The 21,154-nt window shown below is 43.4% G+C and overlaps 1 protein-coding gene across 2 annotated transcripts in view; it reads right to left on the bottom strand.

Moving 5' to 3' along the window:
* Nucleotides 1–958: 958 nt before the first annotated feature.
* The window catches only part of TOP1 (DNA topoisomerase I), a 68,943-nt gene continuing 48,747 nt past the window's right edge, over nucleotides 959–21,154 (bottom strand). The window contains exons 9-21 of one of the 2 annotated variants that reach the window (XM_082490944.1): nucleotides 17,304–17,419; nucleotides 13,859–13,980; nucleotides 13,014–13,136; nucleotides 11,377–11,564; nucleotides 10,592–10,736; nucleotides 9,441–9,584; nucleotides 8,096–8,281; nucleotides 6,425–6,493; nucleotides 5,671–5,785; nucleotides 4,907–5,034; nucleotides 3,690–3,784; nucleotides 2,759–2,908; nucleotides 959–2,374 (exon numbers count right to left, since the gene is read on the bottom strand). In XM_082490944.1, the coding sequence (XP_082347070.1) occupies nucleotides 2,272–2,374; nucleotides 2,759–2,908; nucleotides 3,690–3,784; nucleotides 4,907–5,034; nucleotides 5,671–5,785; nucleotides 6,425–6,493; nucleotides 8,096–8,281; nucleotides 9,441–9,584; nucleotides 10,592–10,736; nucleotides 11,377–11,564; nucleotides 13,014–13,136; nucleotides 13,859–13,980; nucleotides 17,304–17,419 (1,684 nt within the window). In that variant the 3' untranslated portion in view covers nucleotides 959–2,271. Of the gene's footprint in view, nucleotides 2,375–2,758; nucleotides 2,909–3,689; nucleotides 3,813–4,906; nucleotides 5,035–5,670; nucleotides 5,786–6,424; nucleotides 6,494–8,095; nucleotides 8,282–9,440; nucleotides 9,585–10,591; nucleotides 10,737–11,376; nucleotides 11,565–13,013; nucleotides 13,137–13,858; nucleotides 13,981–17,303; nucleotides 17,420–21,154 lie in introns of those variants that run through there. The other variant, XR_014269725.1, reaches the window with a different exon arrangement.

The following is a 21,154-nucleotide window of genomic DNA, read 5'->3' as shown; positions in this document are numbered from 1 at the left end:
CTCACTAAAGCCTCCACTTCCAAGGAGGCTCGAACAGACCCCAAATACACATGCAAAACCGCGTTCCTGATATTCCCACTAACTCATGAATGCAGCCAATGAGTCCCAGAAAGGATCTTTACCCGGTCCCGCAGCTGCTCCTCAGGGCGAGGGCAGGCTCCTGGGCTCGCTGCACACAGACAGGGCTCTCGCAGGGACCAAACAGCTCCTTATTAAAAGGGAATAAAATCCTTCCGGCAGTTCCTGTTGATGTTGGGAACAGGAACTAGGCAGCTCTGTGCCCACAGGTCAGGCTGCTGGTATTTAAGCGCATTATTCAAGGCAGTTTCCCCTGGGGGTGCACAAACCAACCCCAACAAGCACAACACCATGCAGGGAGCACAGGTGAGGGATCTGGGAACCAGGAGAGCTGATGGACCACCTCAAGCACCAGCAGCGCATGAGCAAGCAAGTAGGACCGCAGGCTGGCGGGACAGCCTGGCCAGCGCTCTGTGCCCCTAACCAGGGCTCCAAAACACCCCAATGCTGTGATGCTGCAGGACCAACTCCTCCACCCACAGAGGATCTGGCTACGTGACCATACAGACCTACCACAGAGCCACCACGACTCAACACAAGCAAGCAGAATGACAGCTACTCAAACCATCAGGGCAACGTGAGCAGCTGTGGAGAGCATCGTCCCTTCCGAAAGCCAGCCATGGCCAAGCGCTTCATTTCAGATCCCTGGCACCATTACAAACTCGCATGCTCTCAACTCACCCCTGATGAAGACACAACTGCTGGGTCAATCCCAACCCACCTGGCCCCTGCCACGGCCTCGGCATCCTCTCAAACGAGACATCTCCCTGCAGAGGGAGTGCCTGCAGAAACAACACGGTGCCAGGCCACCAGCTCCCCCCTGACCTCGGGGACCTCACGGCCCAGGGCTCGAGGTTAAAGAACAGACAGACACCAACACTCAGTTAAGTTGTAGGAATTTATTTTAAATAACCTACAGTTGATTAAAAGGGAATTCATGATAAAAATAGAAGATACTTGTTGAGGAAAGGCTGCAGGAAATGGTCTTTGCACACACACTACGCTAACAATGCCTCTAAAACTAATGATTATAGCAAAAAAAGGTTTCACATTAAAATTCTGCTTTTTAATTTTTTAAAATTTTTGTACACAATTACAAAAGAAAAAATAAAAGCCCTAAAATCTTGATTATTTTCCTTTTTTGGACCGATGCTCATTTCCCTCGAAATTTATTGACCTGTGAAACTTCTTTTTACACAATAAAATCTTTCAAGTAAAAGAGGGGAGTGGGGCTTAGAAAAAAAGGGGGGGGGAAGGTAAAATAGTCTGACAAACCTAAAAAGTAGATATTCTTGAAGTGTACAGAGCGTGTTCAGAAGAAAGGGTGATGGGAATGTCATTTGTTGCCAATTTCACTTGTCCTCAAATTCCACACACGTCTCCCTATCACACGGCCCCCTCCCCACCCACTCCCCAAATCTACACGATCTTTAAGATCAAAAAGAAAAAAAACCTGTTTAAATATTTTAAAATAATTAAAAGAAATAAAAATTCACATTTAAAAAAAGGAACACTCAAGTCAGGAGGCCGATTTCCCATCACGCTTTGCTCTGAACAAATGTGGTGGATATTTGTAATTCATGTTCCAATGCCACAACTGTTTCAAGTGACAAATTAAAAAAGATTTGGGTATTTCCATGACTATAGTGACAGCTGTAACAGGTGCGTTGGGTTTCTTAAATTTTGTTTATTTGTTAAATTCTGAAATGGGGCAGGAGGGGGAGGGGAAGGGCAGGGGTTAAGGAGTCCATTTTCTATTAAAATATAGAAGTTATTGCAAAACCCTAACTGTAAAAACGCACCAATATAATTGGATTTTGTATACAGTAGCTAAAGATTCCCACGCTCTCAGTGTGATGGTGAATTTGCCTGGCGGAAGGTTGACAAATCCCCCATCCACTTGCCCTGCCTCAAGAGAAAAACCACACAAACCAGACAGCTAGAATTTGGATCTCTGAAACATTTTTTTTAAATAAGTTGTCCATAGGACAACTGGCTCAGCTCCTTTAGGATATTTCCAGGTTACGCTTTCTGCAAGGTGTTGGCTGTTTTATCTGATGCTCACTTGCCCCTTTCCTCCCCCTTCCCCAGCATATAAGGACAAGTAAGGCTCACAGTTTATCAATCTTCCTAAAAACCAGGCTACTCCCCTTTTTTTTTATTTCCCATAAAATTCAGCTCATTAAAAACAAGTTAAAACTCATAGTCTTCCTCTGCCATGTCGATAGCCCAGGCAAATTTTTCTCGTTGGGTTTTGTTATAAATCTTCTCTATGGGAATTCCCCACTTCTTACACCTGCAGAAGAGGAGATGCTGTTAGCTTCAACACAACACAGGCACTCAACCCCTCGCTGTGCAGCAGAACCGTCCTGCTCTCCCCCGGCACCTTCCCAGCTCTGCTCCTTTACAAGACACACCGCCCAGCTGAGCGCGACCAGCTTCCTGCAGGTTCTCCAACCCATCGCCTCCCAGCGCCGTGCTGGCTTTGGCTGACATTGTGCCTCAATAGACTCTTTTTTAACTTCCTGAAACCACGTGAAGATATAAGGGAAGGCCAGAGACAAACGTCTCTGGCAGCACAGGGGCACTGCTCTCAGCCACAGCATATGTCTGCTCACTGGGGGAACAAGACACAAGTGAAGGGGTGGTTCCTTCCAGCACACCCCAGGCAGATGCTCACCAAGCAACAGAGATCCTGGGATCCAGATAGTTGAGTTTGGAGGTGCCCAAAGCAATCTGCTTGTTCTCCTCCCTGTCTGTAGCCTGAACCTCCAGCTTCATCAGTTGCTCCTCAATCCTCTGCACTGCTTTTTTCTTGCTCTCCACTGTCCTGGGGTGGGAAAGAATCAAAGCATTTAATGCCTAATACCCTGCTGGGCTTGAGATGGCAGCACTGTGGGAACCCAAAGGGATTCTGCTTAAGGTAAGCAATGCCACCAGCCACAAAGGGCAGCACAGATGGTGACACAAAACACTCAGCACATGCAATTAAGAACTGACATTTGCCAAGAGGCAGAGCAAAATCTTAAGCAGCAGTTTTGTTTTAAAGGGTTGGAAGCAACAGCCTGAACCGTACTGATGTGACACCCACATTAAAACCAGCCCAGCTATCCCTCTGTAATAGTCATGCTGTGATTCTGCTTTCAGAGCTCCCTTAACTCAGCACCCCTGCGGCTATGCTGCAGAGCCCACACAGCGCCCGAGTACATCCTCTGCACCGCGGGCTTCCAACAGAGCAGAGCAGAACCCAGGAAAGTGCATGTGCAATTGTGTAACTCCTGGCTCCCCGTGAAGATGGCAATGCTGCACACTGGATCCATTGCTCTGCTTGGTCCTGGGCAGCAGGGTGGTTGAGCACTGGTTGGTGCTCAGCTCAGAGGGATGACACAGAAAAGACTAATGCTAATGACCACACCAGGAACTGCAGTGTCAGACCACCCTATAGTCCTCAGCTTGAAGGCTATTTCTTCATGCACAGAATAAAGAGGGGACAAGAAAGCCTGAGGAAGTCTTCCCAGATCACAGGCTGGGGAAACAGAAAACAGGGTGAAGGACCCATTTGGAGCTGAGAGTACCGGGAGTATTGCACAGCCTGGTAACACCAGCCTTACTTTTTAGACTTCTCATCCCTCCGGACCTTGGCATCAGCTTTGGCGCTTTTCAGTTCTCTCCTGGCATCAGCTAACTGCTCCTTCTTGGCATCGATCTAGGAGAGGCAAAACCAGACGGCAGCACTGTGAACAAGCTGCTGACAACTGTGGCAGTCACCCCTGGGCAGCATGACCCAGGGAGTGAGTTTGTGACCACGTTCAGAATCTACCAGCACTCAGACCCACTTCTGCAGAATAATTAGGTCACTGGCCTTTCAGTTTGCAGTGAAGCCTAGTGCGGTGAAATATTCCTCTCAGAAAATAAGGCCCCACTCACTTCCAAAGACAAGGTGGTGCTGGGAGCTCTCCAACACAGCTACAACCAAGCAGGCAAAGAAACTGGCTTAGCCTGGGGCTGGTCAAGAGCCCCTCCAGGCAGCTTGTCTGCGTCCACTGTATCCCACCAGTACCAACTCTGTGATGGTAACGCGGGAGGATGATCCCTGTTCCCTCAGCGGAATCAGTTCTTGCCCCAAATCCTACAGGCTGAAAGCTGTTAAGGCTTCAGGCAGTTCTTCTCCAGTAAGTTTAGGATTCAGGGAGATTCAGCATTTTGCAGCCCCTGTTCAACCATTCCCCTTAAACACCCCCAAGCTCTAAGATCTAGGGTGAAGGCAGCCATGTTAGGTGTTACAGAAGCAGGGGACACTGCAGTGCCAAACCAGAAGTCCTTATTGTGAAGGTTATTCTAAAGCCAGACCAGGAACAGACCTAACCCCTTTGGACCTCATGGCCTTCACCAGAAACAATCTGCAAAGGAAGAGGTCAAGTCAGAGGGGCATAATGTACCATGTACACAGCCTGCACTGACAGTGGCCTGGGATTCACACAACAGGAGTGGTGCCCATTCTGGGTTCTTTAGGGGACACAAATCAGAGCTAGAGACTGCTGCTCTGAAGTTTCAATGGCAGCAGAACAAATAGCTACGGGATGAAGGGCAGATAAAAAGGGTCTGGTCTTGGTCTTTACAAGTAAAAGACGACTCAGACTGAAAGGTGTCCCTTTCAGCTCACTACTCCTCTCCAAGCAGGTCCATCTCTGAGGCAGCACTAACCAACTCCTGACAGGGAAAAGCAGGCTCTGCTTCCATTTCACCCCAAGTGAAAGGAAACATGACTCCCGAGATACAGCACTTGGAGCCCTGCACCAGCCCCAGAGCTGGGCAAGGGTGGGGGTACCTTGCTCTGCAGGTTCATCATGGACTTCTCGAAGGTCTTTGGCGGAGCCCTCTGGTGGTTACACAAAATGGCAACCGCTCTGTTGGCACGGTTATAGGAAAGGATCTTTGCTGGGATGTTGTCGTCCGCTGCAAAGTACAAGAAAGTGGTGAACAAGCGGGTTCTCCAGGGCTGTGCAGGCCCAGCCAATGTCCCACCAACTCTGCATGCTCACAGTCACTGCAGAACTGACCTTCCCTCTGATGGGCCAATCTCAACACTGCACTCTAACTACAGTTGTAAGAGCCTGACCATTTCCACCCTGGGCCCTAAACTCTTTCTGGGATGGTTCCTTCCATAGCAACAAAGACACTGTTTGCCACTCAAGAGAGTTGTTAAACCAGTGCTCAGAGAGGTTGAGAATGAGCAGCCAAAAAACATGGGGCTGTTACAGGCGCATCTGCTGTTCCTGCCACATATAGCATTTTACAATTAACAGAAAGCAAATAAGAGATTTGGTAAAGGACAGGCATAAATTAGCAGGCAGCACACCTTGGTGTGCTATCAACTCAGCTCTGCCCTTCCCCAGTGCTGGGCTGCTCAACTACCCCAAAAAGATTGTTTGGCAGCAGATTTTTGGTCAGACCTCAGCTGTCTGACATTACACTGGGAGAACTGCAATGAGGAAGTGGTATACAGATACAGGACTTGTGGCTAAGCCAAGGAAGCCAGGTCTGTATTGCAGGGTAAGATCTGTTCCCCTGAGTTTCAAGGACAAGACTTACGATTAGTGAGCTCCTTGAGCTGCTGCTGTAGCGTGATGGAGGCATTGTAAGTACGGAATACCTTGGCTGTCAGTCCCTCCATAAGGTCTTGAAGATGTTTATTTAAGATACTGGTCTAAGGAAGCAGAAAGAAGATGACAGCACTAGAATTGACACAGCACTTGTGAAGTCTCTGGACACACTGTGACAAAGACATGCAGCTCTTGGCTGAAGCCCAGTGTGCTCAGACCTGACCACAACAGAATGGCCACAACATTACTGAAACCACAGGAAAAGTGAACAAAGAACCAACAAGTATTAGATTGGTATCAAGTACCACAAGCAGCCAAAAACATTTTCTTCAGTGTGAAAGTTTTGGTTCCCAACAGGCAGAGACATGCCTGTCCCATCCCAGGGAAGGTGCTTGAACCACCACAGTGTTCCCATAGAGCCAAATGTGCAGATGGGGATGGCATCTGAAAATCTGTCACCTCACACAATCATCTTCTCTGAACTCTGAAAAAACCTCCCCAAGTCAGAGCCAGCCAGGCTCAACATCACCAAAGCCCATCGCTTCAGGAACCTGCGGGCACAGCGGACAATACAAACACTGGATTGAGACAGACTCTCACTGCCTTTAGGCCGCTCAGACCCGCTCTGGAAGCAAATTGCCACTGAAACCATTTCTGGAACAGAGCAGCTGTTGTTGCCTGGTGCAGAGTAAGTCTGCTCATGATGCTCTACCACCATCCCTCACTATTAACTACGTGCTTACATTGAGGCGGTCAAAGAGGTCATCCTCAGGCTGCTTGTTCTCCATGAACAGCTGAAGATTCTTAAAGACCTGCAGGAAAAGAAAACCAGTAACTTGAGGCACACAGACCAGACAGTGCTGTGTATCAGTAATACAGAGGAAACAACACTGCCAGGGAGTCACTGAAACTGTCTTCAGGCAACAGTGACGATGCTGGATGGTACTTCCTAGCAGCCAAAGACCCATCTCTCAATACAACGCCTGTGTTGAAGGTTCCTCCCAAGCAACAAGAGTCTTGAGCATTCAGAGCCTTTTATCCTCATCCTTTAGATCAAGGCTGCAGGAGACCTGATTCTGCTCTGGCTTAGGTGCCTGACAGAGAAAGAGACCCCAGAGCTACCACCTTTCCTTTACTCTCCATCATTACTCCAGCCAAAGAGACCCCTGAGCCATTTCCCATGGAGTGAAGTTACTGAAAAACAGCCATTCTCGTTGCTACATGAATGTTTCATACGGTTCCATCCCAAACAAGTCTCATTGGGGTAGGGAGAATAATCAAAGCATCTTTGATTATACAGAGACCACAAATCCCAGCTCTGTGTGCTCCAAATTCCCAGTTCCCAGCTTCTCAACAACACACATTCTTCTTCTATAGACACCTAATATACAAAGATTTCTACTTCCACAATAGTCAATTCCCCATTGTAAGCACTGAAGAAGAAACAGCAAGAGATACCAATACATTTAAACTAGAAAAATGTTTTCTTCTTTAAACAAGGAAGTAAGAATTCCAGCAAATGCTCATTTCTATAGCAGCCATAGTTTGGATTTTTCAGTTGTTTTGTTCCCCAAAAGGCCAACATTTACCGTCAATTGTTGTTACAACTACCACAGTAATTGTAGATGTAGTATCTAACACACTGTGCTGACTGCAGAGCTGTGGGCCAGATGCAAAGCTGTTATACCCACAAAAATAAAAGTATTTTTGGATAGTGCCCTCTAGGTTCATACTGCTGGATGGGGATTTATTCTGGAATGAGGTCAAGATCACAGCAGATTTGAAATTGGTGGATGACAAAGAAATAAAGGAATTAACACTGCCTGGGAAAGGAGCCTTGGTTGGTAGATACGCAGGTACGTAGCCCAGAAGTATCAGTGCATCTACTCTGTTTGCGCTGGGGCACCCAAGATCTGGACCTACCTCAGTGAAGGCTCAGCTCCAACATGAACAAAACCACTGTGACAGAGAAGCTAGTATCATAAAAGCCCAAATCGAACTGCCACTCTAACAGCACCATCCAGCACTGCATTTCAGAACCTTTTATGCTATTACTTGCCATATGTGCATAGAACTCTACCATCTACAGGTGACAAAACCATCTCTGCTGACCAGAATGAGACCCAAGAAACTCATCCAAGATAGTTGTTACAGCTATGTTATGCCAACTCTTGACAGTGAAGCCACAGGGAGAAGCAGTAAGATGTTTAAACATCTCATCTGCTGGGTTATTTCACACCACCAGCAGCCTTATTTTCCACAGCACTGCCAATAAAAAGGGAAGAACATTAACTGAGTTATTTTCTGGCTAGGTATCTGATCAGCAACAAGGCACCCTGTTATTGCCACCAAAACTGTGTTGACTACATTTTTCTGCAATTCCGTCTGTGTATGCTTTTGTGGAGATGCCTTACCCTCTTCTCAACAGGGACTTTGTTGTAGTATCGGATGGAATCTTTCCCGAGGAAGTCAAACTCAACCACGTATTCCTGGCCGTCCAGTTCAGGATGCAGCTTGATATGTTCTACTCTCAGAGAGCAGCAGCCCACGGTGTCAGCTGTCTCTCCTTCTTCTTTTTCATTACCAGCTCTCAGGGCAAGCTACATTTATATCAAGACAAGAGAGGCAAGCATATCAAACCATCCCAGTAATGTATAGATGTTGGAACTTTCAGACACTAGCCTAGAATCAGTAGCGTCCATAAAAGGAGGGAGAAAATGCATTTGAGTGGATAAAATTGACACAAAATTCTGATAAAAACAACTTTAAGTTCTCTTTAAACCTGTTTTAAATAACACTACAGCCACTAATCTACCAATCTACCAGAATACCTCATTTTTTTTAAAGAGACATTTAAAGCAAGATGCTTTACCTACTTTTGCTCATTAAGTAACTCAAAAACTGTAAGACTGTTCTAATGGAAATCCATTTCAAAGTGTTTGATATTTTTTTCAAAATCAAACTGAATTCCATGTGTATTCAACTTGATAGAAAGTCATAAAGTTCAGTTTTTCATCTTCTATGATCCTATCTGTTCACCATACACTAAATAAATACACTTTAAACAGGATATAGGGTACTTATGGTTATATAAAAGAAAGGCTACATTTGGCTGCATAAAAAGTGTGTTTTAACAGTACTGGCTAAACTAATTTCTGCCTTTTGAAGAGAAACCATCAGTGTTCATATGAAACCGCAATTATTCAAATCAAAGTTCCCTGGTTTACATCAAACTATTTTGAATAAAAAACTGTTAATTTAGTTGGTCAAGAGGCCATACAATACCAGGACAACAGCTGTCTGGAAACTGGTTTTAAGTAGCTTTAAATGCATGGATACAACTGCAGTTTTCTTTATGCTGTGGTGAAAAATTTAGCATAATTCTGAAACCTCACGACTGTGACCTCAAACTAAAGAGGTGACAAACCAGCAAAAATTCCCAGCAGGAAAACTGAAACAGCTGGAGACAGAAGGCCCACGCAAACTTCCCAGTAATCCAACTGGGCGATTTTGGAACCACACTGTGAATTTTGCCTGAACTAAAACAATGCTGCCTGAAATAGCTATGTTCAGTACAATAGTTTATTGCTCTGGATTCCAGGTAATGGGAAGGAAAAGGAGACGGGGGCCTGCCCACCGGGAAGTCTCAGGATACCTTAGTAACTGGGCTCAAATCTGCCTTAGGAACAGACACACAGCATTCCTGAGTGCTGCCAGGACGGGAAAGGTAAGAGGAGCGTGCTGGGGAACAAGCCTTACTTTATCAATGAAGTACAGCGCCACAGCCCTCTGCCGTACTTTCATCTCTTTGGATTTCCAGTCTTCTCGATATTGATTTCGGATTTTATCTACACACTTCTTTAACCTTCGAGCTGTCTCGTACTTCTGCCAGTCCTTCTCACCCTGCAGAGAAAGTTGGAATACAGTCAGCATCAGAAAGCAGGCAAAGGACCAGTTCCAACCCGCACCTCAAGGCTTTGCAAGTCTGTGTGTGGCAAAAGCACTCACTATACAAAAGCACTGAGATTTTGCTGCTGAACAGCTCAGCTTCAAACTACGCTGCCATGCAGCTGTAGGTAATTCAGATTTCCATGATATTAAATGCATCCACAGAAGCAACTATAAAGACACAAAAGATATGTCTTCCATGCCTCTCAACGTATAAATGATTTCCTCCGCTTTATTCAGCTGACACTTATGTTCTTTCAGCTGTGTAATTAAAAACCCATAAAAAACGTAAAAGCAACACCAACAGTTCATCATCATTATTATATATTCAAGCCATGGCAAAAACAGGGCATAAATTCACAAGGAACAGAGATTTTTTTTCCCCTATACTTGTACGACAAATGCCTTGTTTCCAATCCAGGAAAAAAATCTCTTAAAAAGAAGACTTCATGAGAAGAACTACCCCCGAAACTGAAGGCTATTTATCTTTGAACAGGCTTATCATTACTTTTATGGAATTGATCTGTTGACTGGTTATTTGCTCCCACAGCAGGGTTTGTTTTCCTTCAGTCATGAGCTCCTTATCAGCCTTCTCAGCCAGTAGCCTGGCTGTGTTTTTCACAGAATGGTAGGGGTTGGAAGGGACCTCTAGAGATTATCTAGTCCATCTAGTTTCATTTTACAAATGACTAATTAGCAATGTATGATAAGAACTTCACTACAGGATCAGGTAGGGGAAGTTAGGGCAAAAAAGGTAAAATATCCACCAGAGCAAGTCTGTTCGTGGATAAATTGCTTCCTTTTAGGTTTACACAGAGTAAAGGATTCCTACTAGGAATGACACAATGATGTCAGCGTAGGATGAAATAGCAAGACAGCTTTACTTCATCTCACTCTTCCAGCCAACATTTGCTTCGTGGAGACATGACCAGTGAGATATTTTCTTTTAACTAGATCTTTACCTTAATTCTTGAGCTAGGGTTCAACATGATGTATTTGATAGAGCCTTGGATATTCTCAGTCCATGACACCAGCCAGGTAACCTTGTTGTCATGCCGGACCTCCTTCCATTTGTGTCCTGGTGGAGGGGGAGGGATCTTGGAATCCCTACAGAGAATTACAAAACAGCAAATAAAAACTATTAAAGAGACTTGAATGGTATCAAAATGGAGAAAGTAATAAATACCATCACACAAAGAAAGCACAGGGAAAGAAACTGAGGCAACGTAACTACGTATTTCCACAAGCAGGAAATCAAGTGAATCAAACTGAACAAAGACCAGAGATGTAACTGCTATCAACATGTATCTGCTGAAGAATTATACTATAGGCAGGAACACACATTGCTAGGAACAGCTCTGATCTGTAGACACTGCAATAGCACGGATGCTTATCAGGACAAGATTGAAGAGAAGCCTACCAAACCTTAACCTTCGACATCAAGGAAGACAAAGTAGGCCAACCTACCTAGAAGAAAATTAATTTCTGGCAATACTTGCAGGAAAGACTGTTTAAGCAGAGGAAGGCTGTAGGCATGAGGAAGAAAATATGTTGACAAAGTTCTATGTGAAACCCATGATAGCCTTGTTCAGTCTTTGCTTGTATGATTAAGTTTCTTATCCATATATGAACAAGATAAGCAGCATGTGTATTTCTACATGCTTGAGTATCAACCTATATAGAATTTCAACAAAGAAGCTATCCTATCTAGAAAGCAAAGCCAAGGTGTAAAGCACCCAGTGCTCACTTGCTGCAGTTAATGATGATGTCTTCTGGCATGATGCGTCTCTTCAACATGCCCATTTTGGGATGGTTCCCACGACCTCGGAAGAGACCTGGGGGTTCAATCTTAAAGTTGGCAATCCTCTCCTTGTGGTTATCCATCACACAGTAGCCATATTCCTTCAATAGCCGCTCATTTTCCTCTTTGATTTTCTGGAAAAAGCCAAAAGCAAAGATGATATGGTATACGCAGCACCACACACAGATCTCTAAATGCCAAGACTTAAAAAATGTTGGTATTTGCACCACGCTAATGCTGAAGACCCAACTCAAAACCAGATCCCTATCATGTCAAGTGCTGTATCAACACACGGCAACAGACTCTCCAGAAAAGCATTCACGAAATGCAAGCAGCACAAACACACTGGAAAAGAACATGTGAAAACTCTCTTAAAACTTGTATTTGAGGGAAACAGATTAGGGCTGGTGAAGACAGCTACAGTTTTGCCACAATAGAGGTATTTACCTCTATCCACGTACCACAGCCGCAAGGGCAGCCCCAGCAGAGTACTGCTGCTTTATAGTCTATATTCAGCATTTGACATCCACCAGACTTTACATCTTGTTTATGTATAAAAACTCCGACTTCTGTGTTTGAACTCAGCATCAGAGAGCAGGCAGAGGAATGTCTCCAGTCTGCCACACGTCAAGCCTGTGTCAGCAAATGGTCTCATAAGCAGAACAGTCTCCCAAGTAAAAATGTGCTGAGATTTCACTGCATACTTCTTGAACTCTAATTATATAGAAGGAAAAAATAAAAACATTGCAGCTCAAAATAAAACATCTGACCCAGGGACAGCATCGGTGTGCCCACTAAGAAACTAACAGAGAAAGCCACTTCTGCTCCATTGTAACAGCTACCACAGACAGGAACTGAGAAGGGCTCACTCACGTTTATCAAATGGAAACAGCAGTAAGACACGGGCTCTCTGTTTTGGTGGGACCCCTCTGACCCCAAAGGCCATATTTCCAGGCTACCAAGCCCCTCACTCAAAGGACAATTACTGTAGTGTTGCAAAAGATCAACTGAGAACTTGGGGCAAGTTTCCAAATTCCATTGCAGTAAGTCTCAGTCATCCAAAAACTATTTCATTCTCTCCCCATAAGCCATGCTACTGGAAAAGAAAGTTCACTTTTTTATTCAGAAAACTGCATTACCTGATATTTAAGATTTGTTCTCTCATTTTATTCGCTGATGTCATTGCTGCATCCCTTCCACCATCCTCTATTTTGCCTTCTAAACTCAAGGAGCTTTTAAAAATGAAGATCTATCCTTAACTGAGTATCCACTGCTCATTATTGGCCAGGGACCAAGGCTCCCACGGAGGTGGCATCTCTGATTCTTTTTATTTACTTAAGCAGGATCAGGAGCCTTAGCCCTATCTATATCATTTTAAGTCAGGATGAAGACTCATCTGTAAACACAGGGCTTTGCCCTACATGAGTTGCACAGTAAAGATTCCTACAGTTAACATGAAAGTAGTACTTTGAAAGCTAGTAAACACTGACTTATAAATGGCACCACAGGCAGAGGAATGATTACACAAAGATGTTTACAAGACAGCCAAGAATCAAGAAGTCTCCTAGAATTCCCTCTGATACCTGTTTCTCCTCCTTGGACATCTGTTTCCTAGCTTCCGACTGAGCTTTGAAATACTGGCTCATGTGGGTGAAGTCACACTTGCTGAGGTTGGTGATAGTGCTTTTCTCTTCAGAGGTCATTTCCTTGCAGAAAGAAAGTAGTGCTTTAAGTTTTCACACATAGTAAGTTTTCATACATAGTAGAGCTTACCCTACCCCAGGCAGTTTAACCAGGAACAATAGATAGGCTCTCACAATAAACCCCCAGGAATTCCCAAATTCTTGCACGTGCTCACTCCAGCTAAGGTCAAAGAGAAAAGGACAAGCAGCAGAGGGTGTGGAGTGCCGGCCTTCCAGCAGTTTGATCTCTGAAAGCACTAAGCAATACTGTACCACCTCCTAAAGTGCTCTCACACTGAATAGTGGTTGGGACTGTTGAGGGATAGGGAGAAAAAAATCCAGTAACCCACCTAGGAAAACGGCATTAACTGATTTAAAGGTTTGACTTTATGGCTGATAAGATGACTGAGATGAAGTTCTGAGTTTTAGGTCTTTGGTAGGGGTTTCCTTCTAATAGAACGCTGGTCCTTTTACAAGGCATGCAACTGTCAGATCAGCTATACCCCCCTCCATGCTGTAACAGGCAAATCTGGTTGGAAGAAGTCTGACTTTGTTGGTTTAGACAGTACTTATGACAGGGTCCTTCCTGGTGAAACTACAGGATAGACCAGCTACAATCTGAGGTAGTCTTTAGTTGCCACAAGGTAACTTTCCTGTGCATGGAACAGTAGCCCCTTTTCAGTGCCCAGTACTGAGGAGACACTGGCCATGCCTGCAGTCATTGCAGCCCAGGACTATGTGCATACCTTTCTCCAGTCTTTGAAAAAGTTTTTCCTGAAGATCTCCTTTGTAGTGTACTCATGATCAAGCATTTTTGCAAAGAATGTGGCAACTTCTTCTGCTTTGGTACTCAGCTTCATGACTTTACCTACAAAGAAAGGTTTTCTTTTTAAAGAAAATGGTAAACAGAAATTGAAACCAGAAAAAGAACATTGTAACTACCTTAAAGGGCACAATATTTTTACCCCAGAGAAGTTTTTCTGAAAAACATTACGTAGTACAGCAAATGGGATGGACAAAGGAAACAGAGGAGCAGAATTGCTTTCATCATAAACATTTTGAAAAAAAAGTTTCCTCTGGAATCTAAACATTAAAAAAAGCAATAGCAATCTGATGTGAGACAGGTCTGAGAGACACAGGGCAGGAAGGGGAAAAGGCCTTCTGCAGGAAACCCTATGCTGAGACACCCCAGTGGTGTGGACACTCCTGGGGAGATACTGCTGTTTGAAATGGAAGAGGCAAGGGATTTTATTAAATTTCATGTTCTGGCACTCTGACATATGGGAAATACAGTCTCTGTATTCCTCGTCTACCCCCAGAGGGACTCCACTTTGGAACACCCCTTCTCGCCTTTAGCTATTTCTAGCCAGGAAGAGCCCTTCCTATGGATACACCAGAAATAGGCTGGAAAGCAATGCCAAATATTTAACTCCCCTTCGTTGCAGGGAAATGTGTCAGGAGTCTGCTAATCATTCCCCTTGCTGTGGGAATGCACTCCTGCATCTCCAAATCAGGCTCAAAAGCTAGTCTTTTTTAAGAAAGACTGAGCTTTCAGTGAATGGAGAGGTCACATTTCAGCTTATCTGCAAGACTGCAGTATGAAGTGGAATTGCTGCAAGGGAAGACTTTAAAACACAAGGCAAGAGAGGCTGCTGCAACACTGAAACTGTGGATTCGACATCTAACATTACTATCGAGCATCTTTTTGGTCCAGATTGCATTCCTGACAACATGTGAGGTGCCAATGATCCCTGCAAAGGGTTTTGCATGCAGCTCACATCTCCAGCTAGCTGCAAGAAATATTTTAAAGTCCCAATGGGCTGGCAGACAGTCAACACCTGTGGATTTTTTAATGACCACTTTACTGCACAAAAGTCAATATAAGAAACACTAATGTTGATTCTATGCTCTTGGAAAAAAAAATACCACACTTTTGATTTACTACATGTTTTAAAAAGTTGCATCATCTCCAAAATTAAAGCATGGGAGTCAGCCATAAAGCCTTAAGATCTATAAACCCTTAGCAAAAGGTCCTCCCAGTGATCTGAGAATATTCCACAATTAAATTAAACCAACAGTAACTCTGCCAATTTTTAAGCTGCAACCTAAAATACAGCATTTGTTTGCTTATAACAGGAAATGGGGGAAGGGAGAGACAGCAAGGGAAACGGTTTTTCCAGGCTGCAAGTCTAGCTTGAAAGAGGCTATCGAGTTAGTAACATGTTATGGGGCTAAAATGACTGCTATTTTTCCCAAATAGCTAAAGGTTCAGTCACTTTTATCTAATCACTTTAGAATACATTTCATTGGACTCAATTTCATCTTTTTTACAAAGGTTTGAAAAGGCTCTCAGTCACAGGCCTGGGCATTTAAAGAAAAAAAAAAAAAAAAAAAAAAAGAGATTTATTCCAGAGGCATGAATATTGGTTACCTGACTTAAAAACTGAAAACCAGGGAGCAGCCGGGGGACATAACAAGCAGAAGAGACCACAAGGCCATAACTGAAACACAAGTGCCACCATCTACACTCTTACCTTGCCCTATCTACAGAATAACATGCAAGTTCAAGCCACCTCTGGGGTATGAGCTTGTTAACCCACAGTCACTCAAATATATAGTCAAGCCCTAAAAGATGGCTTTGGCATTTCAAGCTCCTTCACCAAGTCTGGTATTGTAGTCACTAACAATAGTTTCAGCAGTCATTATGTTAGATGAAAACAGGCAGTCTCACTGCAATGCAATCACTAGGCGAGGGACAGATTCCTCCAGTGAGAGCCTGCAGCCTGGCAGCTGGCTGGCCAGCCACAGCGTGATTATTGGACTCTACAAATCATCCTAGGATAATCTTGAAATTAGACAATGCCTTGTGAGCACAGACAGCAGCTCTCAGCAGCTGCTGTGTAAATCAGACATCTGATTTTTTGCCTAGTTTCTCAAGGAAGACTTATGTCATGGCTTAATTTGCCAGAACCCCCTGCCCACCCTGTCATTCTTGAGCCTATTGATGAATTTGTGCCATGACAGAGGCTGCAAAAATCCCTGCATTTCCTAGAGGTTCTGTGAAATAGATGGCTAGATAGAAGAGGACCTTATTGCTCTCTGCACCGAAGGGATAGCTATAGTGCAATTTGCCCCTATCCTCTTCTCTAGACAGCAGGAGAGATATCGTACATTCTTCAATAGAGGTAAAAAATTTCCAAGTTTGTATCATGCTCTTATCAAACCCCAAGAAAGAAGTCTGTAGACATCCCTGGTCACTATGTTGCTTGCTTGGACTGAGCCTTTAACAGAATGCAAGATGTTCGTTTCACTACATTGTTGCTGAAAATGAATGCCACCTATTTCTCAGTATCTAAAAACAGTGTCATGTCACACGCAAACAGCACATTTCTCCTGCAAGGGTTCCATCCACAGATGTCCCCTTCACCAAAAAAATACATTTTCATCCATTCAAATGCCTCTCACTTAATTCAATCCTGGGTCAATTTGATCCTTCATTTAACATGATCACAGGACTAAAAGGAAACACATGGGTCATCAAGTCTGGTCTCCAGCAGGCATCACATCATATAATCCCTTCCACATGAGCCTCTAACAACCAGTCAGCCCAGCATATTAGAATCCCACATCAATTAGTTCAACCACACACAATGATTAGTGAGTGGGATCATGACTTACACCAGAGGGTTGCGTCCTTGAAGCCAGGGTCATCCCATGCATTCCTACAAGATCCTAATCATCTGTATCAAAATTCCCTTGTCTTTTAGTCTGCTCATGCTACCAAATGATCACGAATTTCACAGATGATAGAAGTTGCAATTCATAAAGTTAAAGAAAAAAAGAACAAGTCTAAAGGTGACCAGTAATGAAATAGCTACAATTATGTATTCTGGTTATACGCTGCTACTCTCGGGCATAAGACACTCTCATACTGTTAAGGAACCTGAGAGATTTACCACTATAACAGAGTGAGAACAAAGTTCATCTCTGTGTCAGCTTGGTTAGCAGAATTCAGCAGGCTGTTCCTTTACTTCTACAGATTGTTCCTTCGCTTAGCTGTTGAGGAACTTCTTTTAAGCTAACCACTAAAACAAAACCACCTCCTCATCTCTTCAGTCCCCGGAAGAATGCCACAATACCCTGAGAATGTTTATTTCTCTTCCCAGCAAGTGGAAACACAGATTAACTCACCATCATAATAAAACTTGACATTTTCAGGCAGAGGTTCATATGGTGGAGCAAATACAGGACCTTTGTGCTCTAGGAACTTCCATTTAATGCCTTCAGGGTAGCGCTCTTCTTCCCACCTTCAAGAGAGAAATATGAACCAACACAATTTTAAGCTCCTCATCTTCATTTTATTACTATGTGGGTATAAGAGTATGCTAAAGAAAATCGGCAAGCATTCATTGCTTTGCTGGGCACAGACCAAGTACAAATATTCAATGCACTGTCACCATTTTATTTTTCCCTCCTTTTTTAAAAATAGCACAGCCATGTCCATGAACAGAATACCTTGGGTCACAGGTTACATGATGACACCATAGTCCTCACCTCCCACTTACTGCTCTTTTCACAAAAAAAAAAAAAAAAAAAAAAATCACACAGCTGAGAAAGCTTAGAACTTAAGAAAATGAAGTCAGTCTTGTAAAACAGCTAGGATCATGCCAAATTAGAGTCAGCTGTGATCCAACATCAGGTCCAGGATGCCTGCTCAGCAAAGCCAAACAATTGTAGTATATTATGCAGCTGCTTTCAGATGTGGACAAGTATGCCATTAAGGGCAGAGATAAAGAAACAGATGTTCATTTACGACCTAAATGAGAACAAACCTGCTCGGACAAGAAAGACTGAAGCCTACTCTGTCATTTTAAATTCATTCCAATTCTTTGGGTAAGAAAAGCAAACTTGAAGAAAAACAGAGTAGGAAAATTGCAAGCTTGCCTTAAAGCACCTCTATAAAAACGTTTTGCAAATGATGCATTAGGTATCACAACGCAGCAAGGCAGGCGCCACCAATCCCACATTCCAACTCAACAAACTCACCCGGTCAGCAATTCATCTACAGAGAAAAGGGTCCCGTCAGGCCAGTATCCTCCCCCCAGTTCCCAGTACCCTATGCCCAAACCACTCATCCCTCCCCACGCTCCTCCCCTTTCCCCTACACTTCTTTCATGATTACCAGAACATTACTGCTACATGCTGCTGGCATAGGATTCCCTGCTGAGAATGGCCATTTTACCTTAGTGATTCATCAGCTGGAAGACCATTAACCTGTCACAGCACTCAGTCTCTGAATTGCCCAGACAACTTCGTTGAGCAGCCAGGACAATGAAAAAAAGTTTAAGCTTCCCTCTAGTGTCAGCCCTATGGAGCAGTCCCATTCTGGGTGCAACAGCAGCTGAGAAAAGACATGTACTGCACACATCTCAGGAACTGTGATGCCCAAATACAGATCCCTTCATCCCCACTGAGACAAAAGGGTCACTGTACAGAAGATAAGCACTGCATAGAGTGAAAAAAGAACTTTTGCTAAAAGACACTCAAAATGCTTCACTGGTGCCTGTACAACAATAATTTCGGAACAACAACAGTTGTATGGGACACAGTGCTTTGCCATAGTTAGAAAAGCACCATCTTTGACCACAGCGCTAGACCCAACTTTTTCTTATGAGAAGCACAGTTAACATCTTTAAGAACAAAACACACAATCCCAGCTATCAGTACAAAACCTGCATGTTAGATTCCAGTCCCTGGCTGGGAAGAAGGCTCGAGTAAACTATGTTGAGATAAGAAACTAATATTGACATTTGAAGTCTAGATCCCAAATATTTACATTCCTAATGAGTGTTTTTTTAAATTAATTAGAAGCTAGAAATCTAAATATTTTGTCAAATACAGGCCTAGGTTCTTCCACCCAGAAGCTCTTTCCAGCAAAATAAATCTAAACCATTCACGTCTTCTACCAGCCAGAAAAAGGTTATCCTCTCTGAAAATGAGTGTTTTTATTCCAGTAAGAAAAAATGAGGGCATCATTCACAGTAGCTACTACTTTCCAGAATAGGTTTATCATTCTTGCTTTTCAGCTGTGGCTTTTTAAGATTTATCACTCTGGTATTTACTCGATGAGAAATTCTGTTCCTCTACCCATTCCTGTTCTTTTATTAAGGATGTGTGCAAAAGGAGTACTAGAAAGGTAATAGTTTAAACAGATAGCTGAAGCACATTGTGCTTTTTGGGAGGGCTACAAGGAAACATGGGATCCATGGGGTGGTTTCTAAGCCCAAAGCTACCAGAAAGTTTGCCACAAAAAGATCACAAACCATTCCCAATCCCACCTTCCTAAACCTCATACAGAAGCATTACGACAAAAGGTGAAGGTGAGCCTCCTGAGGTTAGCCAATTTTTCATCCTCATTTGGTTTTAAGCAAAAAGCAGCACTACAGCAGCACTGCCCAAGGTAGGTCCTGGTTCTAAAGCAACGTTATACAAATGGTTTTGTGGGAGCAAGGAGAATGCTGCCTATTGGGAAAGCTGCCTTACTGATTTCAGCAGAAATTGTGCTAATTGGTCATACACATTTCCTTGATTAAATCCTATATCAAACCTGTCTAACAATGCCAGGGTGGCTCAAGAAGGTAGAGCTGGGGAGGGTTTTGCAATGAAAACAGAAAAGATTCTTAGAAAAAAACAAAACAAAACAGAATAAATCTCAGGGATGTGTTATTTCAAGGAAATGAACTTGCTATAACACAAGGTGGGAGAAGGTATACTTCTGGATCACATACTTTTCACACACTGACAGGGTGTGAAAATGACCTCTAAAAGAGCTCCACATGGTGATGAACGAGGCCAATGCCTTGGGAATGTCTAGCATCCACTATCCACATAAGTGAGGATGAAAATGCTCAAGGCAGCAAGCACTTGAGGAAGAAGCCAAAAAAAAAAAAAAAGGTATCAGACGTTCAGAAAATTGATTCAGATGGAACATAAAATGCCCTTAAGAGACACAACTGAAGTACAGCTGAAACCCTGTCCAGCAAAGACACGCTATACAAAGCTGCAGATGGACGACAGGAACATCAGCAGAAGGATGCAGTTACCTACTGCCAAATTTTGCAAAACATGCTTTCAAAGGCAGTTTTCCTTAGCAGTAAGCACAAATCGCAGAGCTTAACACAGCTACCTGGGACTGTGCTGCCAAGGCAGGTGAGGGGAGAACAGTATGGCTTTCCAGTAAAGGTTTTCTGTTGAAGGATACAAACTACAATAAAAGGAAGCTGTGATAACAGAATATTAAGTTAGACAGAACCAGCAAAGGCAGCTGAGACAAAGCCAAAAAGACAACAGATCCTTAAGGCTTAGGATACCTTCTGTAGCTTCCTATTGCTTCATGTTCCTGTAGTTTGTTAATGTCAAAGGAATCAAGCAAGTGGATTGCTCAAAAAGAAAATCAGGATAGTTTTGGGGAGGGGCATGAAAACCAAATTTCTAAGGGAGTATATAAGTAAGAAAAAAAATATGGAAGTACTGATGCTCTGAGAAGCTGTGACAATCAGAGAGAAATATGCAGACTATAAACACTACAGAAGAATTTTTCTTTTTAAAGGTGAATCATTAACAGTGACAATAAAGGAGTAGAAGACTGAAGCTGAAAGGACTGAAGAAGATTGCAAAGGCCTTCCCCAACACTACAGATCTACAGAGAAATCTGAGATCTCTACAGAGAAAAGGAAACGCTCATTGAAACATCATCCCCCAAAGGTCATGAAAATACATTACAGGTGATTACAGCAGTGGAAAACACACACAGGCTTTTGAAAACCACATATGCATTGAACTGAGGGAAGTACTAAGGTCTTAACTTCAAAACACACAAGCAATAGCTCCTCAAACCCAGCAATAACAATAACTTAAATTACCATGTATAGTTAAAAATATCCAGCAGGTTTCTTACACAGAGCACTACTGATGCAGCACAGCCCTGTCTTCCAAATGAACCACAAAGTTCAGATTTATTTAAAAAGGGCTCTAAAAAACAT

Source organism: Vanellus vanellus, assembly GCF_965231255.1.
Source record: "Vanellus vanellus genome assembly, chromosome: 15".
In the NCBI taxonomy this organism is placed as follows: domain Eukaryota; kingdom Metazoa; phylum Chordata; class Aves; order Charadriiformes; family Charadriidae; genus Vanellus; species Vanellus vanellus.
The sequence above is the reverse complement of the archived record's forward strand: the minus strand, read 5'-3'. Positions and strand labels throughout refer to the sequence as shown.